Source organism: Amphimedon queenslandica, unplaced genomic scaffold (assembly GCF_000090795.2).
Source record: "Amphimedon queenslandica unplaced genomic scaffold, v1.1 AMPQUscaffold_13520, whole genome shotgun sequence".
Classification (NCBI taxonomy): Eukaryota; Metazoa; Porifera; class Demospongiae; order Haplosclerida; family Niphatidae; genus Amphimedon; species Amphimedon queenslandica.
The window spans coordinates 694733-716439 of record NW_003546244.1 but is presented as its reverse complement, the minus strand read 5'-3'; the positions used below and the strand labels follow the sequence as shown (position 1 = coordinate 716439).

At 37.2% G+C, this 21707-nt stretch overlaps 10 protein-coding genes across 10 annotated transcripts in view; 7 read left to right on the top strand and 3 right to left on the bottom strand.

Annotated features, from left to right (window-relative positions):
* The window catches only part of LOC105312552 (putative leucine-rich repeat-containing protein DDB_G0290503), an 8798-nt gene extending 7470 nt beyond the window's left edge, over positions 1 to 1328 (top strand). Inside the window, exons 17-20 of the mRNA XM_019994673.1 lie at positions 17 to 52; positions 256 to 828; positions 888 to 956; positions 1008 to 1328. Coding sequence (XP_019850232.1) covers positions 17 to 52; positions 256 to 828; positions 888 to 956; positions 1008 to 1328 — 999 coding nt within the window. The remainder of the gene's footprint in view (positions 1 to 16; positions 53 to 255; positions 829 to 887; positions 957 to 1007) is intronic.
* Positions 1329 to 1655: 327 nt separating this feature from the next.
* Positions 1656 to 2441, top strand: LOC105312550 (transmembrane protein 45B-like). The gene has a single exon (XM_011405287.2). The coding sequence runs from the start codon at positions 1656 to 1658 to the stop codon at positions 2439 to 2441; it is 786 nt and encodes a 261-aa protein (XP_011403589.2).
* Positions 2442 to 2471: 30 nt separating this feature from the next.
* LOC100639679 (protein Simiate-like) lies at positions 2472 to 3331 on the bottom strand. Its single transcript, XM_003382682.2, has 6 exons — positions 3236 to 3331; positions 3142 to 3193; positions 2960 to 3090; positions 2823 to 2901; positions 2698 to 2767; positions 2472 to 2642 (listed from the first exon to the last, which is right to left on the bottom strand). Exons 1-6 carry the CDS (start codon positions 3318 to 3320, stop codon positions 2526 to 2528), a joined length of 534 nt encoding a protein of 177 aa, XP_003382730.1. The 5' UTR covers positions 3321 to 3331; the 3' UTR covers positions 2472 to 2525.
* A 22-nt stretch (positions 3332 to 3353) lies between these two features.
* Positions 3354 to 8907, top strand: LOC100639554 (syndetin-like). The gene is made up of 34 exons (XM_011405276.2): positions 3354 to 3459; positions 3511 to 3621; positions 3744 to 3815; positions 3879 to 3953; positions 4003 to 4056; positions 4109 to 4179; positions 4226 to 4343; positions 4392 to 4427; positions 4515 to 4597; positions 4649 to 4691; positions 4739 to 4837; positions 4889 to 4969; positions 5016 to 5102; positions 5152 to 5376; positions 5425 to 5519; positions 5561 to 5659; positions 5712 to 5802; positions 5888 to 5960; positions 6012 to 6115; positions 6173 to 6270; positions 6312 to 6406; positions 7073 to 7164; positions 7222 to 7248; positions 7298 to 7372; positions 7420 to 7455; positions 7507 to 7598; positions 7685 to 7781; positions 7905 to 7979; positions 8037 to 8120; positions 8174 to 8214; positions 8268 to 8348; positions 8404 to 8502; positions 8548 to 8638; positions 8688 to 8907. The coding sequence occupies exons 1-34, from the start codon at positions 3400 to 3402 to the stop codon at positions 8787 to 8789; spliced, it is 2862 nt and encodes a 953-aa protein (XP_011403578.2). The 5' UTR covers positions 3354 to 3399; the 3' UTR covers positions 8790 to 8907.
* A 1543-nt stretch (positions 8908 to 10450) lies between these two features.
* LOC105312536 (BRISC and BRCA1-A complex member 1-like) lies at positions 10451 to 11957 on the top strand. The gene is made up of 9 exons (XM_019995723.1): positions 10451 to 10527; positions 10571 to 10626; positions 10672 to 10730; positions 10774 to 10891; positions 10952 to 11036; positions 11103 to 11127; positions 11195 to 11321; positions 11547 to 11633; positions 11686 to 11957. Exons 1-9 carry the CDS (start codon positions 10482 to 10484, stop codon positions 11854 to 11856), a joined length of 774 nt encoding a protein of 257 aa, XP_019851282.1. The 5' UTR covers positions 10451 to 10481; the 3' UTR covers positions 11857 to 11957.
* Positions 11836 to 15436, bottom strand: LOC109581519 (uncharacterized). Its single transcript, XM_019995699.1, has 17 exons — positions 15190 to 15436; positions 15109 to 15132; positions 14888 to 14968; positions 14550 to 14621; positions 14422 to 14496; positions 14306 to 14372; positions 14095 to 14258; positions 13905 to 14037; positions 13723 to 13842; positions 13587 to 13666; positions 13456 to 13530; positions 13343 to 13406; positions 13111 to 13292; positions 12978 to 13058; positions 12694 to 12927; positions 12588 to 12641; positions 11836 to 12538 (listed from the first exon to the last, which is right to left on the bottom strand). The coding sequence occupies exons 1-17, from the start codon at positions 15400 to 15402 to the stop codon at positions 11948 to 11950; spliced, it is 2310 nt and encodes a 769-aa protein (XP_019851258.1). The 5' UTR covers positions 15403 to 15436; the 3' UTR covers positions 11836 to 11947.
* A 324-nt stretch (positions 15437 to 15760) lies between these two features.
* On the bottom strand, positions 15761 to 16373 carry LOC105312174 (N-alpha-acetyltransferase 20-like). Its single transcript, XM_011404613.2, has one exon. The coding sequence runs from the start codon at positions 16332 to 16334 to the stop codon at positions 15804 to 15806; it is 531 nt and encodes a 176-aa protein (XP_011402915.1). The 5' UTR covers positions 16335 to 16373; the 3' UTR covers positions 15761 to 15803.
* Positions 16374 to 16430: 57 nt separating this feature from the next.
* On the top strand, positions 16431 to 18925 carry LOC100638882 (leucine-rich repeat flightless-interacting protein 2-like). Its single transcript, XM_003382590.3, has 13 exons — positions 16431 to 16682; positions 16732 to 16812; positions 16863 to 16949; positions 17004 to 17060; positions 17167 to 17223; positions 17278 to 17448; positions 17556 to 17648; positions 17988 to 18057; positions 18123 to 18263; positions 18315 to 18394; positions 18445 to 18498; positions 18546 to 18596; positions 18649 to 18925. The coding sequence occupies exons 1-13, from the start codon at positions 16518 to 16520 to the stop codon at positions 18742 to 18744; spliced, it is 1203 nt and encodes a 400-aa protein (XP_003382638.1). The 5' UTR covers positions 16431 to 16517; the 3' UTR covers positions 18745 to 18925.
* A 52-nt stretch (positions 18926 to 18977) lies between these two features.
* Positions 18978 to 19790, top strand: LOC105312533 (mitochondrial ubiquitin ligase activator of nfkb 1-A-like). Its single transcript, XM_011405264.1, has one exon. It carries the CDS (start codon positions 18978 to 18980, stop codon positions 19788 to 19790), a length of 813 nt encoding a protein of 270 aa, XP_011403566.1.
* LOC100638753 (plant intracellular Ras-group-related LRR protein 5-like) lies at positions 19010 to 21205 on the top strand. The gene is made up of 7 exons (XM_003382589.2): positions 19010 to 19959; positions 20009 to 20159; positions 20209 to 20360; positions 20431 to 20486; positions 20537 to 20735; positions 20782 to 20846; positions 20919 to 21205. Exons 1-7 carry the CDS (start codon positions 19873 to 19875, stop codon positions 21136 to 21138), a joined length of 930 nt encoding a protein of 309 aa, XP_003382637.1. The 5' UTR covers positions 19010 to 19872; the 3' UTR covers positions 21139 to 21205.
* The last annotated feature ends 502 nt before the right edge of the window (positions 21206 to 21707 follow it).

The window sequence follows — 21707 nt, the reverse complement described above, 5'->3', positions numbered from 1 at the left end:
TGTATTGTTAATGTAGGATATTACACCTGTGCTAGAGAAAGATGCCAATGAAGTACTTCAATTATGTTCAGATGAAAAGCAAGTTTTGAAATATTAATGATTAGTGAACTAATTTCTAATTCTTAATAGTTCTGACATTAAAAAAGCTAACGGGATCATAGAAGGACTGAAAGAGAGAATCACTGAGCTACAGAAAGAGTCTCTTTGTCTGAAACGTCACTTCAATTGGCTAATGATACTCTAACTAATCTCAAGACTGAGCTACTTTCCTCACACGAGAGAATATCTGTACTGGAGAAACAGCTTTCTGAACAAGCAGCCCAGCTAGGACAAGCACTGGCCGAAAGAGAGAAAGAGTTTAAAGAATCACTAGCAAAGGAGACACAAAAAGGAAAGAAGAAGCACGACCAATTGACAAAGAAATATAATAAGCTTCTTAAAACACAGCAAAGTCTTAAAGAATCTTCTGTCAATAGAGAGAGAGAACTCAGTGAGGCTTACCAGCTACTTCAAGACCAGCTAAGAGAAGCAACTTCAGACGCAATAAAGAGCAACAGGGAGCTAGAGGACAATAAAGCACTTGCTCAGAAGCTGTTGGAGCAATTGGAAGCAATGAAAGGACTGAAGAGCAATTCAGACATAACTTACAAGCAGCAGCTAGACGCACTGAGACAAGCATTGGAGGAGAAAGAGAACCAGCTCTCAGAAATAACTAACGATTTCTTAGAAGAGAAGCTTCGGGTGGCTCAAATGAGAGGAGAGAATAGCTCTTTACTGTCAAGGATTAACTCACCGGAGAAAACTAATCCTTTTTCAATAAATAGACAGGTTCGTTGTTGTCTGGATCTACATTTTGTCATCCCGTTATTTTTTATTATACTTTGCAGAAATCTGACGATATTTTAGAACAAGAGAAAACGTCTTTACGATCAGCACTTCAATCCAGTCAAGCAGAGGTATAGCCCAATATAATTATTGTTCTAATTAATTATTATTTATGTTAATAGATTCACAGATTGTCTGGTTTACTCACTAGACGTGAAAACCGTGTCAAATCATTGATATTTCAAAAGCGCTACTTAATCAATGAGCTTGATGCATATTTTCACACAAGTCAAGCAGCTCTGCTCATGATACAGGATATGGGTGGAGTCCCGTGGGAGCCGCCTCATTTGCGTCACAGGAAGAAAAAGGATGGAAAGACTTTCAAGAGATTTGGTGTCCTTGTGTGCTGTGTAGTTAGACTGAGAAGACTGGGAAAGAGAAGACATTCTCACAGAATTAATGGATATATTCCTGTAGCTAGTCAAATCAAACCCTCTAAATAATAATAATAATAATACCAATAATATGTCACTTATGTATTTTTATTTTTATTATTGCATTTTAATTAATTTTACTCTCAAGTGTTTGCCTGTTTGGTGGGTGTGGCTATAGTTTAAAGGGGGCGTGGCCAAACGTTAACAATGGGTGCATCTGTAGCTGGACACGTAATTCCTGGCCTGTTCTTTCTCATTCACGGGCTAATATGGTCTCTATTCTCATTTTGGATACACCTAACAACTCCGGGAAAGCCTTCAAATGTCCCAAACAAGAGCAAGTCCCGTCAAACTCGGACCTCTCACTCTCTTTCTTATGGGCACTTCAAGAGAGAGATGGAACTGAATAGGAAGTCTTATATACCTCAGCCTTTCTGTCGTAACATACCAATGGAGCCCATCATTAAAGTGCTCCTCCCACTAGTGGGCATGCTCCTTGAGCTATTTATAATAGAGAAGGAAGGGAAGGCTCAGTTTAAGCCGATCCTCGGGTCAGACAGTATGCGTATACATCATGTCACTATGTACTGTGGGTTTTTCCTTTCCGGTCTTATCGATTTGATAACGCTGTTTGTTAAAGTACCTCGAAACACGACCAAGCTATTTCTAACGCTTGCTTTTGCGATAGAAGGATTGTTATTTTGGTTTCATAGAGATGAGAATGATGACAGTCCCATACTATCTGCCGCTCACTTACTCCTGTTCCTACCTATCATGATCTGTGCTTTATTCTCTGGCCTGAGGATGCTATCGACTGTTAACCTCATGATCAATGCTGGTTTATCATACGGGATCTTGCTACAAGGTTCATGGTTCATACAGGTGGGGGTTGTCTTACACAGAGCTAACGTTTGGGACTTTGCCAGCTACAATCAAGTCATGCTCCTAGTTTCTATCTTCTCCTGGCATTCGATGTCCATCTTTTGCTTTCTTTTTGTTCTTTTTATCATCATGAGTGCTGCCATTAAAAGCAGTTCTGTGTGTCATCGCTCCTCCAGAGCCAGGCGTCATTGGTTACCATCACTCCTGCCTACCGTTGCTACCAATGGCAACAGCGAGGAAGGTGAACAGTTAATTAAAATTGAAGAGAAGCCACCACTTATTGCTGAAACAGCGACTTAAATATTATTATTATATTATTATCGTCTCAAAGCGATTTTTTTTGTTTATAACAATTGTTTATAACATTTTTCATTTTCATATAAATTATTTTATTTGTCTAAGAGTTTTATACGACTCTTCACTTAAGAGACTCTCAGTGACAGTGCTTGCTTCATTTAACTTATTAGGTAGCAATATTGCTATATAGCCTCTCCCTTGGGGCTGGGAAGAAAGCTCAAGGTAAAGGACATTTTACTACAAATCAATTGGCTCTCACTTCAATTTGTAGCAGCTGTGGTTCTTTCAGTAATTGGTCATTTATTTCAACTAGCATACCCTTTAAGCAGCTGCAATAAAAGCATATGCCATGTATACATGAATTACGAATATGCATAATAATACCTGTACAGCACATATTTCTTGTTGTCTTTTGTATGTACTATTGCAATTGGTGAAGTAGCTGTTAGCTTCTGTCCTCCCTCTAAAGCATATTCATTCAGATGCATGCATGTATCAGTCATAATCTGTGGTTGTTTTACTTTTAAATCGTCCACTGACAGGATTATCTGATCTATCCACTTTGCCAATCTGAAACTCAATCTCTCTCACTTCATTACTACTTTGATCTTTTATTAATGGATGAGTCTCTGCTAAGCAAACTATCATCACTCTATTATGTGTAATGTTAACGATCATTGATTACATACAACCCGCCAATAACCTGTTGCTGTGCTGCAATATGCAATGATCTTCATTTTCTCTTCCTTTTACATCTAAAATACATAAATACATTAATGGAGACATATCTGGGCTACCTATTGCATAAAATTTAGTGTAATATCTATCCACTACAGATGGAATGGGTCCCCTGAGTGAACCCCAACCATCAAAAGTGTCCATTTTTGTAGTTTTTTTTTGCGCATGCGTATAAGTACCACGTGGTAACACCGCCCAGTTACTCGACCACGCCCACACAACAATGGCCTCCCAGTTGAGGAGCAAAGTTAAATCCTCCGTGAAATCTCTCCTAACCAGACAGGTAAAAGTCTGACAGAGTGGAGCCAAGTGGCAGCTCATTCTTATTTTGTAGAAAGATAAATTTGAGGATGGAGGCGAAGATCTATCGTCTGCAGCGAGCAGTCAAAACATTGGACCAGCCAAGGATGTATCACCTTTACATACTGACGAGATGGTAGATGATGTAAGAGCCATTTGACTAGCAAATGCTGTCATTTTATGCTTTTCCTATCCCCGCCTTGCTTTCCTCCTTTTCTGATCTCTCTGTGGTGTTCCTGTACACTCTTCATTCTTTGTTTTTCTTAGATTATCAGTGGAATGGATGAGGTTTATTTTGATGACAGTCCTGGACACGACACTGCAAGATACGAATTAACGGTAAAGGACCACTAGTAACCATTCATTACCGTTATATGTATGCAACTATTTATTATTAACTAGAAACTAGGCGACGGTGATATTGACATGAATTTATTAGTGGAGAGGATTCTCTTACTAAAGAAAGAAGACGGAGCCGTAGGACTCACTGCTAGCCTTCTACTTATGACTCTCTTCCTCTTTGTAGATTTATAAGAAAATCTATGACCTCGTGTATGGCAACTATACAGCATATGTACAGGCAAGGAAGATAGATGGAGAGAAAGAGAGAGAGAATTTTATTCTTATTTTAGGAGTTGGAGAATGTCACTGCTTTAGAGATATCATTGCAAGAAACGACGAGGACTTGTGTGAATAGCAGGAGGTATGGGAATGGAAACATGGGAGTATGAGAATGAGTCTCTCCATAGGCAGCTAAGGATGGCTAAAGATGGAGTGTCAAGCGGTGGGTTGGGCCTATTGGCAAAACACAGGAAGAGAAAGAGGCTCCAAGTTTTGCTCAAAATATTGAAAACATTTAAAACACTGGTAGAAAAATAATTATTATTATTAGTTCGATCATTATCATTTTATTAGCAAAAGGCTGAAGCTACACTTAAAGAACAGCTTGAAGTAAATATTATTATTATTTTATCATTCATTACTATTAATTATCATTACTATTAATTATAATTACTATTAATTATAATTCATTGATAGGAAGGCGATTATCCTGGAGCAACAAGAATATGCTTGTGGTGTCAGCAAGCGATTGAAACGTACAAACAATTTACTTGTGTCAGGTAAACAACAACAGCAACAACAACATTATATTTATTTATTTTTATTTACAGCCAATTAGCTGTTTCATTACAAGACATTCATACAGTCATTGAGGTAGCAATGATGTCATGTCTTATAATAGATTTTGTTACTATTAATAGAACGAACTCGAGCAAGCTTTGAGTAGAGTTCCGACCAGTTTTGATTCATCTGTGTACGGACAAGTTAATGATGCCTACCAGATATTAGGGAAAACACAGGTATAGGGTCTTAACTAAAAACCACGTCTTTAACTATTATGCCCATTACAGAGAGCTAATGATATCCTGTTAATGAAGTTTACAACAGCAATTCACGATAATGCATATAGAATAGTATCCAGCTATGCAGAGGTTAGAAAGAGAGAGAAAGAAAATATTTTCATATTTCTTTATTCAGGGTGTTGGTGATCGAAGCAGTTACAGAAGCATCTGCAAGCTAGTGAAACCCGAGAAATTTACCGACTGTCTCGTGGAGCTGTGTCGAGTAAGATTACACTTACGGTCGTTATTATTTTAACTTTTTTCTGGACTAGATATTCTGGAATATTATGTATAATTACAGGAAAGTGCATCAGTGGCACATGCATTATGATGCAACAGTCTCTCCTAGTTCAATAATAGACTCTCAGCTAATGATAGAGGGAGAGGAGGGGAAAGGAGGAGGAGGAGGAAAGAGTGATGCAGCGATCGCTGAGATCACTTTTCACAGGAATTACATAAAACAGAAATTAGATAACGGCTTCGCAAGAATGTGGAGGGTAAATATGATGAAGTACATGCAATGAACTCATTTCGGACCATTATAGGATGTACAGCAAAAGCTCCGACCATATTTGGAAGGCTGCGACATGTCTACTTTCCAGTACGACAGTTTTATCAGAGTCTTGAACATTGTCAACAGGTGGGTCTGGCTTGAAACTCATAACTTTATCTGTGCCATAGATTGATCACTATTGGGATCGAGTTTTGCGGTGAGGGATCAGATCAGCTTCAAGAATCAATGAGACAGCAATCCCTTGGATACTTTAGACACTATCATAGGTTCATCACATACTAACTGAGAGATGTGATTCTTTGATGTTACTATTTTTAGAGCAAGACTGGACGAGCTGAAGTTATTTTTAGAAAGTGAACAATGGGTGTCCTGTCCCATACGCTCAAATTTCACTGTCAACATATTAAGGGTATCATTATTATTTATTTATTTATTTATTACTATTATTATTTCTTTATTATTATTATTATTATTAATTTATTATTATTATTTAGGAGTTTCGTTTCCTTCGTACTGGTATGACCACGCCCACCAGTCCTCAGAGATTCCTTGCCTCGCGTGCTATTGGTCAGTTATCAAAACTACACCTCTTTTGTACCCTCACCCCCTCCATTATAGACTCAAAAGATAACATCTTTGAGCGATACAAGGAATCAGACAATCCGTTTGAAGAAGAAGTTGAAGACGAAGAAACAGAAGAGGTTGTAGTGGATACCAGGCAGGTAATACCCTCTGTCTCTTTATGCCCTCGCGATTAATGGAGTGTATCCTACTCACAGTATGATAGTGATGAGTATGATGATGAACCAAGCTCAGCTTCTGCTGAATTAAACAGATCTTATGTTGATGAGAAGACCGGAGATGCTCCTCCTCCAAAGTAGGGAATAGTATTGATGATCATGTTACTTGTTTGAGTAGGGCTAAGCCGAAAGGTTACAGTCGGGAGAGATCAGAGAGTGACAGAGGGGAAGCTGTACTGGCTAATGTCACATTGACTGTTGTCAGATTTTGTGGTGAGTGACAAATATTGGCTCGTTTTTTAAATGCTTATAACTCGAAAAATATTTGTCGGAAACAGCTCAAACTTTCTACATAGTATAAGGACATCAATATGCATCAGAAAATATAATAAAAATTTGGGGTGATTTTGGAGCCATTTTTTGGAAAAACCATGGGCTATAGCTATAGTACAGGGTATTTTTCTGAATTTGGCCCATTTTTTAAAATGGCCATAACTCGAAAATTATTTGTCGGAATCAGCTCAAACTTTCTACATAGCATAAGGACATCAGTATGTATCGGAAAATGTAATAAAAATTTGGGGTGATTTCGGAGCCATTTTTTGGAAAAAACCATGGGCTATAGTACAGGGTATTTTCAGAAATTGGCCCGTTTTTGAAATGGCCATAACTCAAAAAATTGAAGCCAGAATCAGCTCAAACTTTCTACATAGCATAAGGACATCAATATGTATCAGAAAATGTAATAAAAATTTGGGGTGATTTCGAAGCCATTTTTTGGAAAAAACCATGGGCTATAGTACAGGATATTTTTTAGAAATTGGCCTATTTTTAAATGGCCATAACTCAAAAAATTGAAGTCGGAATCAGTTAAAACTTTCTAGATAGCATAAGGACATCAATTTTGAGCAATGCATTTATTATTATTATGTCTATTAGGTAATTATATGCAAATGATGAATGTACTCCAACCAATAGCTTATGATGTATTGCAGTACCTAACTAATCTATTTGACTATTATCTTTATGCTGTAAGTTAATGGAATATTGTAATGTATTTATGAATACAATGATCTTTAAATTAATAGGTATACACATTCTTTGCTCAAGATATGGTAATTTTCATTATAATTCATGAGTGCTAATGTCATTTTGTTTTTCTAGGTCAATGACGATAACCAATTGAGTGCTAAGTTGAGTGCCTCTTTGGCTCGTATTGCTAATACATTATTAACCCATGTAGGCATGGCATATGTGTATTGTCAGTATATTCTTGTATTCTCTAGGATTCTAGCGTCTTATCTTCCGGTGATAATGTAAAGGTGTGAAATATTTAATTATTTTCATGATTGTAATTGTTTTTTTTTACAAAGGTTCCTTATCCAGAGGCTAATCCGTTCATACAGTTGGATAATGTAGCCAGTCTCTATGGATTAAGCTTTAGAATAGTAGCCATTGAATCACTGTGAGAGAGAGAGAATCAAGGAAAAGGATGGTGGTGTTTATTTCTCTCTCTCTCTCTCTCTCTCTCTCTCTCTCTCTCTCTCTTAGTGTATTTTTAGCAAAGCAGTTTGAATACTTGCTGCCAAATCTTGAAAGGCTTATCCCCGAGGACAAGAAATATTTTCTGACACAATTCTTCTCACAAGTCAGTTGCACTTTCATGATTATTTTAAAGATTACCAATAATAATTTGGGGAATTTTTTGCCCATCGCATGTACATGTACTTGTGCCATTATTATTATTATTATTATTACTGCTATTTTGTAGACTGTCATACCTTGTTATGAGCTAAGGCTTCCAGTTTACAATACTATTGCATCTAAAGGAATACCTACAGATCAAGTAATGCTGAAGTCATTGTGTTTTGGTATAATTATTGTCTCTCCTACGTTACATCAGATATTACAGTCAATGTCTTCAGTTAAATTTGACATAAAAGAGATTACCTCACAGCACAGCAGATATGTGGACCAGCTTTTAAATGTAAAGGAAATAAAAAATCACTACTTTTTGACTCCCCTCTTCTCTTCTCTTAGGAATTTTCACATTTTAAGGAACTTATCGATTACATTAATAAGTAATGACAATGATAAAAAAATGAATGATTAATAAAACTATTTTAATTTATAGACAAGTACATATACCTCTTGAATCTAAAGCAATATTGTGGAACAGAGTTATACTGACTGCTTGTCACACCTTTGTTGATGGGTAATTATTATTATTATTATTATTATTATTATTATTATTATTTGTTTGCTGTTAGTTTTTCTCAAGTTAAAAAGTGTTCAAATGAAGGCCGTGCTCTTATGCAACTTGACTTTCAGCAGTTTCGTACTAAAATAGAAAAGTTGACAAATTTGAGGTAAAACTGAAAGTCATCATATAAAACACATTGTTTTAACATTAGGCCACTCCCATCTCATGAGTACGTGGAGAATTATATTAAAGCTTATTATTTATCTGAATCTGATCTAGAGACGTGGATTGTAAAACATACTGTAAGTGGATTTTGTATATATTGCTATTGCATTGTCTTGTGTTGTGTAGGAATATTCCAGTAAGCAGCTTCAAGCCCTTGTATTGTGTGGCTCTGGTGGACTCTTGAATAAGAAATCTAAGCAAAAATTACTATCATTGATAGAAAAATAAAAAATAATCTTTTTTAAACATTTGTATTGGCTATATAATGTGATAACATTGCTAATTATTATAAACAAAAATTATTAGATGAACTTTTTAACTTCAAATACAATTTTATTAATATCAACAGTGACAATGGCTCCTTTCTCCTTCACAGAATTTATTAGCTTGTGTGTTCTTCCTAAGTGTTTTGCTAGCGTTATAAAAGCGGCGTTACCTCTCTGCGACTTTGGGACTAGCTCTAAAACGACTCCTTTTTTCTGAAGCCACCACAAGTGTACCATACCAGCTCCATGCATAGCAATCATAACATCAGTTTCATGCATTATTCGTATTTGCTCACATATTGGTAGTGCCTCAGCATACAAACCAGTAACACTAGCTTGCGGGAAAGACTCTCTTAGTTTGTTGATAAGGTCTTCCGAATTGGTCCATATCCTTCGGAATTTTTTAACCGGGTCACCTTTATACCTCTCATATCTCTTTCTCTCTATGACGGTTATCTTCTTTGTCTTAGAGCCTTCTCTGTTACTGGTGTCATTATCCTTCAGTGAGCAGCCGGTAATTACATGTTCTCTGAATGACGTTAGGTCTGTACTCAAACCTGCTCCACTGCATGTCAAACATCTCTTCTTCATAGCAGCGCCGTCCATCTTACACCGGAACATTGGTGCGCCATACGCCCATGAGACAAGCTCCAGGGTCTCAAAGCAAACATTCTCATAGCCAGTAAGGTTTTCCAATGGAATGACATCCCCGAATAATTTTCTCTCAAACTCTGGAAACATAAATTCTCCTTCAATTTCTGGCATTCGAATGATGTGGAGGTTGTTTCTCTCTTCACTGTGCTGCCTCAGGGACCGATAGAGATTGTACCACGAAAGGAATCGAAAGTAAATATGCTTTGCCATTCCAACGTAAAGCAAAGTGGTACCGCTTATGTAAAGCTGGCAGGACTTTCCTTTGCTCGAAATGAGTGTTGACATCTTGACCATTGGTACTATTGGATCAAATTTCTCCATGTGAGTTTCCATGTCATGGAAAGACGGATTGGGACATTCTCTTTTCCCCAGCAACCACACAGAGCTTGAGTCGAGTATCTTTTCGACTTTAAGTGTCGTCATCACGTTGTACAATGCTGTTGGATCGATTCCAACTCTTTGTAATGTACATGTGCCCATCTTTTTACTGTGTGCAGTACCGTAGCATGTTATTCTGTCTGAACACACTTTAAACTTATGTTCATATGTTGTACCTAGAAATCCTCTGCAGAATCCATCAGGCCAAGTTGAGCCTTCATACGTTTTCCAAAGAGAAGGAATATCAGTCAAACCAGAAGGACGGAGGATAAATGAGGAGTTGTGTAAAGCTGGAAGATGGCTTGTGGTATTTAAATGTGACGATGAGCTGGTGGAAGAGGGCGAGAGGGAGGGATAGCTATCATTTGTTTCTTCTCTTGTTGCTGGGGATAATTCTGTGAATGCTGGGATGAGAGGAGCCGATCTACTGCTGATTAAATTAGAAGGTGCCCTTGTCGTGATTGTTAATAGGTAGATCTGTAGAAATGTAAAAATGAGGACGGAAACAAAAAAGAATATAGAAATGGATTTGATCTGAAACACCATTTCTAAGGAGGCGTGACGAGAGCGTTGGCCGCGCCGCCTAAAGTTAGGCGTGGTTAATGGGTGCGGTTTGTAAAATATGGCCGACAATATTTCTGTATCTTCATCCATTAGCAATGCATCAGGTATGAATAAATTGAATAGAATATCACATTATAATTGTTTTAGTCCTCAGTTTTGATTTCAATGCTCAAGACATTCACCCATCCTGTCCTGAAAAGATAGTAAGTCGTCAGGAGAGGCGAGAGATAACTTTGTTTTGATCTTAGGTATTCTGTATCGATGTTTCTGAAGATGTATCAATTACTACTGTGAAATCTAAAGACAGGTAATGTTGTTATGTGTTGTTGTTATTATCCATCATAATTTAGAGGTGATTTGCCGTTGTTTACGGTATGGAAGAATGCTCTAACACAATTTGTTTTCAACAAATCGATGATGGGCAAACACGAATTTGCGCTAATGATTTTAACTGATAAAGCTAATTGGGTAATTGTCACAATCATAGTATAGATAGTGATGAAATTCAATTATCATACTTTGATCCAGTTTTGTGACTTCAGTAGTGATCCACAGCTAGTCTCAGATGCACTTACATCCCTAGAGAATGTCCAAGAAAAATACGACTCATTTGGTAATAATTGATAGTAAAATGTTGCAAGTATTGATTGATGTCCATTTTTTCTTGCATAACAAACAGATACTTCTTCCATATTCTCAGCAATGTAAGTGTATCAGGGTATCGGGCTACCTGCATATGTGCATTGTTTGTTTTATTGTAATGTCATATAGATATGAGAATTGTCCTCCTCCAAGCGTTTGTGTTGGCTCATCAATGTCTCCCCCTCCATTCATTGTTAGAGTTATTATATTGTATGGCAGGTCTCATTGTTTACCTGTTTACAGAGGGGAATCCGAGGTAAAACAGTAATCCCACACTTGGTAATGTGAAGCTGCTATTAATAATTCCATTAAGATATTCTGTATTGAGGCATGCTGTAATTTGTTGTAGCACTCATTAGGCCAAGTCCAGACAATAAAATGTAAAAACTGTTTACGCATTGGAGCGCATCAAAAGGCACATACTATTAAACTTAAATTCTTTTCAATCCTAACTTATTGCTTTTTTTTATCATGTTGCTAGGCCCACAGTGAGCTAATGGCCTCGCCTCATTTTTTCTTGGATGTTTTGTATAGTCACGACCCACCAACAGGCCACAATGTCTGCCAGGTACTATTGATAGTAGAATTTCAATTACTATCTTCCTCTCCCATCCTCTTAGAGCATATTTGACATACTATCAGAGATATATCCTAAACCCAAGGCATTAGTGTTGGACTGGAGTGCGAACCTTGTCAAGTTATATAATTTTTTTGCAAAACTTTTAGCCCATCCATTGCAGAGACCCGTACAATCGATGATGGACAATAGATTGATTTCACAAAAAACATAAAGAGATAATGACATGCTAATAAAATTAAATAAATGTAGCAATAAAAATAAATAATGATGTGTGCAGATGCTTGCATGTTAAAAAATCTTATTTATACTGGATTCGAGCATTCGAATTTTGTGTACAAGTTTTCGACAGCCCTTTTCCCATTGCTTGAATTGGGACTGGATTTGCCCCACGAAGTGTCTTGTAGAATGTCTTTATTTATTTCAGGCAAATCGATACTCGTGGTGGCTGCAGACTTCTTGTATTTGAGACAAAAAATGACTAAAATGAGTGTCATTATGATGATTAGTATGAACAAAAGCGTTATGGCTGCAAGTAAAAAGTACAGAGTAGCATTGAAATGAAACGTGTCATTGCTTGGATTAAGTGAGTGAACAGGAGAAGATGATGTTACTGGCCGACTGATAGTAACCATTACTCCACTAGTAAATGAACTACTTGTGGTTGATTGGCTGTTGCTAATGGTAGTAGACTGACTAATTACTGTCTTACTGGAACTGATTCCATTACTGGCAGTTAGTGTGTAGTAATGGGATGATGGGCTAATTGTATTACCAAGTATTGTGGAAATATGCTGAGAAGAATGCAGTGAAGCAGCTGTTGAGGGGTCACAATTCTCTCCAACTTGATACACATCACTCCATTCACCGTATCCAAAATCATTTTTACTGCGGATCTGTTAATTATTAATATGATAAGATCAGTTTTCAAACTCACACAATTACCTTGAATGACTTGCATTCGTCAAATACCTCTATAGTGTAGTCTGTGGAGTTTTCCTACGCAATCGAGTGACCATGAATTCATTATTACCATACAAATATGTCTCACTGTTGCATAGACTATCCTGTTTACTCCTCTGAGCTCAATCTGATAAGACAATAACATCCAGTGTGATTCTTGTGGTGGGCACCATGTTATAGTGTACGTGTTGTTACCAGTTCTTGATGAATTAATGCATGAAACAGGGGAAGGAGGAACGGCCCGCCATGTAGCATTGATGACACAGTATTCTGACTTGGGGGCTTTCCTCCAGGAGTAGTTGTTGTCTTTCGTTGCAATGACCTGTATTCAAGTAATTTTTAGCATACCAAAGAGTTAACTCGATGCTATACCTTAATAGTGTATTGCTTGTTGGTATTTGGGTGGTATAATGGATAAGGACCAACATCTGTTCCATACTCAAACTCGCCATCCTTTGAATTACAATTCATTAAGTCAATTAACGAATTCGAAGCCACAACTCACTTGTTTATCTATAATAAAGTCCCGATATTCTGTGCCTCCAACTGTTATTTTAACCCTAAAATGTTGTATTGTGTCTAGGATATAAGACTCATTGGCAAGCATCCAGTACAGGGAGACATTCAATGTATTCAAGGACATCAAAGGGACACACTCTAGAGTCATATTAGGAGTGTCCATCAGTACTACAAAAAGAAGATACCATCATAGTATTATGGGATGGAATGCTACATACACTGTGGCTCGAGTATATTCTGTCGGGGATATGCTGCACCAGGAAAAACGGGATGCACAATGAACTAAAACACACAATGTTTGATTGCCAACAACAAAGGATTGTGGGCCTACCGATGAAATGTATTCCGAACCAAAGACAGGAGGCAGGGAGGGGGCTGATGCTTGAATGAGAAACCACTTTGAGTACTATTTTGTTGATACAAATATTGATAGTAAAACATTACATAATTAATTATGCTCACTTTGTCTATGGTAAAGTGAGTGACCTGATGTAATGAGAAAGATTCTAGGATGACTTCATAGTGAGTAACATAACCCAATGCTATTGTATATACAGATAAGATAGCATAATTATGCCACACATGGTAATATACTCACAAAGTGAACTACTGTTCCACGTAACGTTTATTAGTGCATTTCCGAGATACCCTTCTCTATAATCTTCATAATATTCATAAGTTAGATCACTCCTCGTCAACTGGTTAGGATAAATGTACTCTAAACATGATCAGTGAGAGAAGGTGTTAATGAATCTCCCACACACACAACATGATAATCACCTCCTCTAACACAGTGATCCAATACAGGTGAAAAATCAACAGACCTCCCATACATGTTAACAGGGGCATAAGAGAGACTAACTTCTCCACATGAGTATTGTCTTAGGTTCAAAATGACTCCATTAAGTGATGGCTAGAGACCAGACATAATGAGCTTAATGGCAATGTAATTCAATTAGGCGATGCTTACCACCCACAAATATTTAATTTCGGCCTGTTTTTGCACCTTTATGACAAAAGAATGAACAAGTGTTGAGTTGGGAGCAGAACTCCTCTCAATAGATAATTGAATAATGCCTGCTGTATTGCTGTTCGCTGCTTGTAGGAATGTGTCTGGAGTAAATGGCAACTCACCTGCAAAAACATGATTACGTTATGCCCAGAGGAAGTGACAAACATACCTCCAGTGTGACTGCTCAGTATGTTCTCAGCATATTCCTCACAGCCGTATCGACAGGGAGTTCGTCTCTGCATATACAAGTACAAGTTAAATTAATTGGGATATTTGTTCACTCACACATCGTCTGCTGCAAGTCGTATTAGCATTGTTATACTTGCAGGTGCCGTTGCATTCCAATAAACAGCCATCATGCTAGAGACAAAACAATCCTTATTAGACCCTCACTAAAGGAATGAATGGCTTACACATTTTTGACGACATTCTGATCTATTATTGCTTATACTTCGTAATATGCAACCAGACTGACATTCCATAACCTAATGATATCACAAGCAATTATATTCGCATAGCTACACTTTATAGCCCCCCAGCCATTCCTCTCCACTGTCATTCCTCCCCACTGTCATTCCTCCCTTGTTTAGTTCAAAACAATGCACAAAACGTAAACAAAATTCTTGAGCAATTAGTACCAAACAGTATAAATGCATATAATTTATAATCAATTCCCATGGCCGCAATGTAATGGTAATTAATTAGATTTGTTTGTTGGCTGTACGATGGAGGAAGTTTCATTATTATGTACCTGTTGTAACTCAGTGCAATAGTCCCCATTAAAAGAGTCAAACGAGACAGAATAATACTCCCCTGATTGTTCATAAAATACCTGTAAACATAAGATGAGAGTAACAGTTGTGACAAATGTAGTTGGTCATAATACTCATTAGTTAACTATAGGATGCATGCCTTGCTTATCAAATCAGCATTAATAGTAATAACAACAGATCATAGTAATCACTTACATACCGTGGGTCTTACTGAATCTTTGTACTGGGAAATGAAATAATAGTTAGTGATAGGATAAGTACAATAATAAAGAAAACCTACTTTATTGAGGCAAAGGGCAAAGCACTGGCCTGCAAGGGTTGATGCCTCCAAGTCCAGTGTAGTCTCATTGTTCAGCTGATAAATTAATGAATCTGATAGGTTTGCTTGCAGATCAGCTGGAGGATAGCAACCTGCTTCACACGAGTCGGATACACTAAAAGAAAGCAGCACAATGCAGCAGAAAAGTAGACAGAACACCTCTCCTGCAGACATATCTATTCCATTCAAAGTACACAAAAGACCGCACACGCCGGCACTTATATAGCTTCGTGGCATATCTCCGGATATCTAGAGCTAGTATACGGAAACATTATTATCCGCCCACGTACACATTCTCTCTGGGATATGTCACAGTGTTTGCTCATGGTTTTACTGAAGTATGCACATGATGTACAAGCAAACATCATGAAACATGTGGTTTATGAATTAGCAAAGAGTACAAACAGCTGCTGGTATTTAAATTAAAAGGAATCCACCCAGATACCAGCCATTATAGTGTTTACGAATGTTTATGTAAACAACTTCATAGCAAAAATAATTTTTCTCATATGAGTCATATGTATACATTATACTAAGTCTGAAACAGAGCATTGATAATAAAGTGACCAAAAAAATTATGCTTCTAATGGAAAATTCGGGTCTTTACAGGGCCTTTCGGAAATCTTTTCCTTGTCCCGGCTGAGAGCCTTTCTCATATCCAGGGCATCCTCGTCATCATCAGCACCAGAATAATAGTTCTCAATACGACGGAATATCTTGTACCCAAGATTCTGATACATCAAAATGGCTACCTTGTTTGACACCCGCACAAACAAGTCAACGAAATAGCAATGCTTGCGTTCTGATATCGACTCTAAGGAATTCATCAATGTGGCAGCTAGTCCGATCCTCCTATACTCTTCGGCTACTGATATAGCAGTCACGTGACCATGCCAATCTCTAGGGTCGTTCTGTCTTGCTTCGGATTTGCCCATAATGTACCCCATAATTCGACCAGTGGGTGACTCTGCAACCGTAAAGTACTCAGGCCATTTTGATAAGTATGCTAGATAGAACCCCATGTTGTATGTCTCTGTGAGAGGGTCGAGATTAACGTTATTGTAGCGAAAAAGATCATCACATTGGAAAGGCCTCAGAGCAGTCATTTTAAATTAATGGGCACCGAGCAATAAATTTATTAAGAACACGCCTTGCTAGATTTCTACTACTTTATAACTATCTAGAGTTTGGGGGTGTAGCTATTCAGTGATCACGTGATCCTGGTTCCCGGCCGGCCCACGACTAATGGAGTAGAGTTGTACAACAAGTAAAAGGGAAAAAGTGAAAGAATGAGCTCTCCTGAAGACAATACTTCTTATGTTGATGCCTCGCCTAATAAAATACCTCGGTCTACATCAAATTCGATGGACAAATCTCGCTCAAGATCTTATTTAACTAAAGACATATCCATATCCATAGATGAGGGGGATGCCTTGAAGAAAATCAGTGAAGAGGTAAAGAGTTTTTGTGATAGAGAAAAGGAATTCATGTTATTTTTGTTAGGCTGAAGAGAAGCTGCAGAGGGAGAAAAAGAAGACAGCTGAAGCACGAAGTTATTATATTCAGAAAAGAGTTCAAGAGCAGGTGAGCTTACCATGTTGATTATTTTAATTATGCATATTATTTATGTTTAGGCAAATTATTCCGACGAAGAAGGAGAAAGTGGAGGAGGAGGAGATGGAGTGACGACAACATCGACTCCAATTAATAGAAGGTTGTTGGTAAGTGCTTATTAGCGTTAATTTATTAACTTATTGTACGTCATCTTTTTTTAGGATCATGATACAGGCAGTCCCTTACTGTCACGAGGGCCAGTGCGTTCCTCTAGTAGGGTAAGCAACCCTCGTGTCTTCACTCGTTTAATCATTTTATAATCATTTTCTATCTTTTTCTTTTCTATTTTCTTTCCACCCCTCTTTCTCTCTCCTCCACTACTAGCCTTCATCATCTCTTGGTTACAGTGATGATAACTTAGCTAATGGGATAGACAAACATGTAATCACAACTGCCTCTTTTCTAGTGTATTTACTGTCCATGTATAATCGATAGGAGAAGTATTTAGAGTTAGAGAGTAAATATAAGGAGGCACTAGTATCACAGGCAAAACTGTACGATGAGAAAACTGCCCTTGTTTACCAGGTGGAGACACTAAAGGATCAGCTTGAAGACAGTCAACAGACAAATTACCAGTTGAAACAAAGTGCTCAGAGACAACAATCAGTCAGTGGCGCCTCTTTCTTTCTCCTTCTCCCTTCCTTTCTTCCTCTTGTGCTTCCTGTTCTTTATCTTGTGTGTGTAGGCAGTCATTAATTACTGTACTTTTATAGCAAATACTCTTATCAAAACATACTGAGGATTCATTGCATGGTGATATAGATAAACTAAGACATCAGATACGCTACAGGGATGATTTCATGGAGGTAAGAGGATACATTGATATCAGTTATAATTTAGAGACACACACACACACACACGATTCATAATACTGTCTCATCATAAAAATGATAGTTATTATGATGTCATTAGTCATGTTAATGGTACATGTAATTCAAACCGGCAACATCATGGACTGATTCAAATATTTAACAAACAAGTCTCTTGTTAAAGTACATGTCTGTCTGCTTTAGATGCATATTTATGTTGTACATGTATATATATGCCCTTGAGCCAATTGTGAAGATTATGAGCAAAATTCTCCTGTATATTGACGTAAAACTTGGCAGTTGCTATGTGACTGGTGTATTCTTCATTTTCGTTAGACTCATGGATTACATTTACCAACAATAGAAGAGGAGGATGAAACTGAAACAGAAAAAATGACCATACAATGTAAGACTATTATTATATCATCATCATTATTATTGTTATTATTATTGATGTTTTTTTTGTTTTAGTTTTTCCAATGGAAGAGAGAGACCAGTTATTAAAACAGATTTCGGATCTCAAAGCCGAAATAGAAGACGTCAAAACAAACATGGTAGTGACTCCTCCCTCCGACTCTCTTCTCAGAGGAGAAGAAACCAAAGACATAGTCCGTAAGTTATCTTAATAGGCAGAGCTTTGTTATTTTGGTGATTTAACAATAGGAGAGAGCACAAGACTTGTGAGTGAGTATAAAAACAAGTTGCAGTTATCTGATGCTGAGAACACTAGACTTGAAGGAACAGTTAGTTTTTATAATAATAGTAGCATGCTCCATAGCATATTCTGCTTTAGGTTGAAAGGTTAAAGGGTCAAGTTGTTAGATATAAAACACAGCTAGAGGAAATGGTAATTGAATATTATTTATTTTTAAGTTGTTATTTTTGTGTTTGTAGGAGAAGAGAGAGGATGAATTGCTGAAAGAGAAAAGGGCTCTGTCTCGAGAGGTGATTTATTATTGAATGGCATGTTAACTTGACATCAATCTCTCATTCCTAGGCAAGAAGATTGCAATCAACAGTGGATGATCTAGAATCAGATAATGAACTATTAAAGAGAAGAGTTGAGCAGATGAGAAAGAAGCAAAAAGACTAGCCCATACTCATTCCTTTTTCGTTTCCTTCTCATTCCTCCTTCCATTTCTCTTTCTCTTTTAGCTTGCATTCACTCAACCAGGTGCAACTTGCACTGTATGTTCATTAGCTCTGATGACATGATTTTGATTTGCCATTGTCTCTTAATTTTATTTTACTATGTGGGCTGGCTATTATTTTTAGATCTATTATTATATCTGGGTGTGGTCATTTACATTTCTAATTTGTAAACTAATGGAGCAACAAGGGTTAGGAATTTTGCTTGGTCTTGGCTCACTGGCACTCGGCTACGTATTCTCAAAGATAGGGGAATATGGAGGGAAGGAAGTGGATCGTTTAAAGAACGTGCCTCGCTATTACGACTATTCTAAGCTAAGGAATGACCTCTCTGCCTCTTCTAATGGGGTTTTGTCACAAGTCATGGTACAGGGTACCGCCAGACGGCCTCCTGGCTCCCCCTCTCTCTATTCAGAAGACGCGGGGATCGAAGGAGCAGCTAGACTAGTTATAACAACCAACACCAGCAAAGTATATAACCAGACGAATGACAAATGGGAGGAGAAGAACAGGAGCCTTGATAACGTGTGTCTCTCGGTTCCATTCACATTAACCGACCCAAAGGGTAATGGGGTGACTGTCGAGAACATTCACATGTCACGCGGTTTCCGCTCTATACTGCAAATGGTCTATCAGTTTAAAAGAGAGCCGGAGCAAAGATCAATAGGAGACTATGCTGTTAACATGACATTGAGCGAAATTCCAACAGGATCGAGAACAAAGGAATACATGCTCCTCTATGGCAGTATGCTCGCTGGTATTGGTGATGCCATGCAGCAAGGAGGGAGTGATATCGTCTTTTATCCTAGCGAAGTCGGCAAATCCATACAGTCCTTGATTTACGAGAAAGAAATGATTGTCAGTTTCAGCAAGTTTATGACGACAGTTCTTGTACTTGGAGGGTGCTCTATGATATTTATAGCTTTTATGCTGCCTTGGATTAGAGAGAAACTGAGGAGAGAGAGTGAAAGGGACTTGCAAAGTTACTAAAAAATTAATAATTATTATTTCGAACCTGCCTTGTAGATATAGTGGGCTGGGTTTTGTTTGGAGGTGGGGCTGGAAGCAGGAGATGACTTGCAAAATTTTAATGGCAGGCTTTTTAAAGAGATTTATCTCTTTCTTTATTAGGCGCAGAGAATCAGAGGGAACTGATGAGGTCTATCATCAATAGCTTGATTAATTTACCAGTCGTCTATTTTACCTAGAAAATGTATGAAAATACAACCATAGAATACAGTGTCCATGGCTTGGTTACTGTAGTACATGTCATTCCAAACGAGACTGGAACAATATGCAAAGACCTCGAAGACAGCATCGTCATACCTGAAGGAGGTATAACGCATCTTGTAGCTGTAGGTAAATGACTCACATTAATTTTAATTGAGTAATTTTTGAATTGTCACAGAATGCCCACAATTGTATAGACTTGTATTACCAGATGTTGAAGCTAATGATTTGACTCATCTCATTGTTGTGCACTGTGGGCTAAAAGAGCTTCCGACTACCATATCAGTTCTGTGCAACTTAATAGTATTAGATGTCACTGGAAATAAAATTGTTAGTGAAAATAATGTCATGATTGCATAATGTGATAATGACTATCTCTCAATGCATTTTTACTCTTTAGAAAGAGCTACCAGACTCTATTGGTAGCTTAAAGCAGCTTAAAGAGCTATACATTATGTAGGGGCTAAAACTTGTCATTATGATTAATTATTAGTATTGCACACTAGGTCAAATTGCATTGAGACTCTTTCAAAGCACATCCTCGATTTAACAGAACTAGAGAGATTAGAAGCTGGTAATAATCCTAAGCTTAGCTGGCCTCCTCCGTCAATCTGTAAAAAAGGATTAGAAACAATTAGAGAATATATGGTAGAAAGCTTAGAGTCACAGCATTCTGATAGAAAGAACGTGCTCAGTGGTAGTAAAGTCAGTACTGATAACTGCCGGGAGTATTTTGAAATTGAATCTATAGGCATACTGTAATTCATTGTTCTATGAACATGGGAAAGTACCATCACTGCATCATATTGTGTTAGAGTGAGTTATTTATATTATTATTCATTATTATTATTGTCATTTATTATTATTATTACTGTTGTTTTTATATAGATTTCTAATGAGACAGACAGAAGTGAATGGGCTGCTGAAGGAAGACACGGTATTGCCACACGTAATGAAGAAACAAATACACTTTGCTAATGAATTTGGCAAGCCAGTAGTACAGCTATTAAAGTGTTCAAAGTGTAGAATGTACTGCACATCTGAGGAAACTTTTGATGCTCACGTTTGTAGAGGCATCGATGATAATATTAGATACATTAAAAAATAACAATTATTCCTAAAATTTTCTCAATTTTTAATTTCAACGTAATAAATTTTAAGAAATGATTTTAGACTAAAAATATTACCTGGCCATGCCCGAGACCATATACTAAAGTACACGATCCCAGGCCAGGTTTTTGAGGATCTTTAAAAATTGACATTTGATCAAAATCAGCTTTGGAACATGTATATGTATCACAAAAATTATAAAAATTAAAAATTTTTTCATTTTCAATTTTGGCAAAATTTGGACCCATGTACCATACTATAATACAGGGACTTTGTCTCAATTTTTGAAGAGCTTTAAAAATTTGTAAAAAATCTAAATGTGATCGGAATGAGCTCAAACTTTCTACACAGCATAAAAACATGTATATGTATCAGACAAAATTATAAAAATATATAATTCTTTTTATCCATTTTTGACAAAATTTGCCCAAAAACCATGTACTGTAGCCCATGACCTCAGGCCAAATTTTTGAGCAACTTAAAAATTCCTTAAAAATTATTTTTGACTGAAATCAGCTCAAACTGAATAGAACACGTAAATGTATCAGAAAAAAAATATAATGGAGA

Bases quoted from the DNA above. Each gene is read 5' to 3' on its own strand.
- LOC105312550 (XM_011405287.2), top strand. From the start codon at position 1,656: ATGGAACTGAATAGGAAGTCTTATATACCTCAGCCTTTCTGTCGTAAC.
- LOC100639679 (XM_003382682.2), bottom strand. From the start codon at position 3,320: ATGGACACTTTTGATGGTTGGGGTTCACTCAGGGGACCCATTCCATCT. The intron at 2,768-2,822 runs GTATTATTATGC...CTTTTATTGCAG, and splicing joins AAGAAATATGTGCTGTACAG to CTGCTTAAAGGGTATGCTAG. The intron at 2,643-2,697 runs GTGAGAGCCAAT...CTTTCTTCCCAG, and splicing joins CACAGCTGCTACAAATTGAA to CCCCAAGGGAGAGGCTATAT.
- LOC100639554 (XM_011405276.2), top strand. From the start codon at position 3,400: ATGGCCTCCCAGTTGAGGAGCAAAGTTAAATCCTCCGTGAAATCTCTC. The intron at 7,249-7,297 runs GTAATTTTCATT...TTGTTTTTCTAG, and splicing joins CATTCTTTGCTCAAGATATG to GTCAATGACGATAACCAATT. The intron at 8,349-8,403 runs GTAATTATTATT...GTTTGCTGTTAG, and splicing joins TGTCACACCTTTGTTGATGG to TTTTTCTCAAGTTAAAAAGT.
- LOC105312536 (XM_019995723.1), top strand. From the start codon at position 10,482: ATGGCCGACAATATTTCTGTATCTTCATCCATTAGCAATGCATCAG. The intron at 10,731-10,773 runs GTAATGTTGTTA...ATCATAATTTAG, and splicing joins ACTGTGAAATCTAAAGACAG to AGGTGATTTGCCGTTGTTTA. The intron at 11,634-11,685 runs GTACTATTGATA...CCATCCTCTTAG, and splicing joins CAGGCCACAATGTCTGCCAG to AGCATATTTGACATACTATC.
- LOC109581519 (XM_019995699.1), bottom strand. From the start codon at position 15,402: ATGTCTGCAGGAGAGGTGTTCTGTCTACTTTTCTGCTGCATTGTGCTG. The intron at 14,497-14,549 runs GTAAGCCATTCA...TTTTGTCTCTAG, and splicing joins CAGAATGTCGTCAAAAATGT to CATGATGGCTGTTTATTGGA. The intron at 12,642-12,693 runs GTGAGACATATT...TCGATTGCGTAG, and splicing joins ACAGGATAGTCTATGCAACA to GAAAACTCCACAGACTACAC.
- LOC105312174 (XM_011404613.2), bottom strand. From the start codon at position 16,334: ATGACTGCTCTGAGGCCTTTCCAATGTGATGATCTTTTTCGCTACAAT.
- LOC100638882 (XM_003382590.3), top strand. From the start codon at position 16,518: ATGAGCTCTCCTGAAGACAATACTTCTTATGTTGATGCCTCGCCTAAT. The intron at 16,683-16,731 runs GTAAAGAGTTTT...TATTTTTGTTAG, and splicing joins TGAAGAAAATCAGTGAAGAG to GCTGAAGAGAAGCTGCAGAG. The intron at 18,395-18,444 runs GTTAGTTTTTAT...ATTCTGCTTTAG, and splicing joins ACACTAGACTTGAAGGAACA to GTTGAAAGGTTAAAGGGTCA.
- LOC105312533 (XM_011405264.1), top strand. From the start codon at position 18,978: ATGGAGCAACAAGGGTTAGGAATTTTGCTTGGTCTTGGCTCACTGGCA.
- LOC100638753 (XM_003382589.2), top strand. From the start codon at position 19,873: ATGACTTGCAAAATTTTAATGGCAGGCTTTTTAAAGAGATTTATCTCT. The intron at 20,160-20,208 runs GTAAATGACTCA...GAATTGTCACAG, and splicing joins AACGCATCTTGTAGCTGTAG to AATGCCCACAATTGTATAGA. The intron at 20,847-20,918 runs GTGAGTTATTTA...GTTTTTATATAG, and splicing joins CTGCATCATATTGTGTTAGA to ATTTCTAATGAGACAGACAG.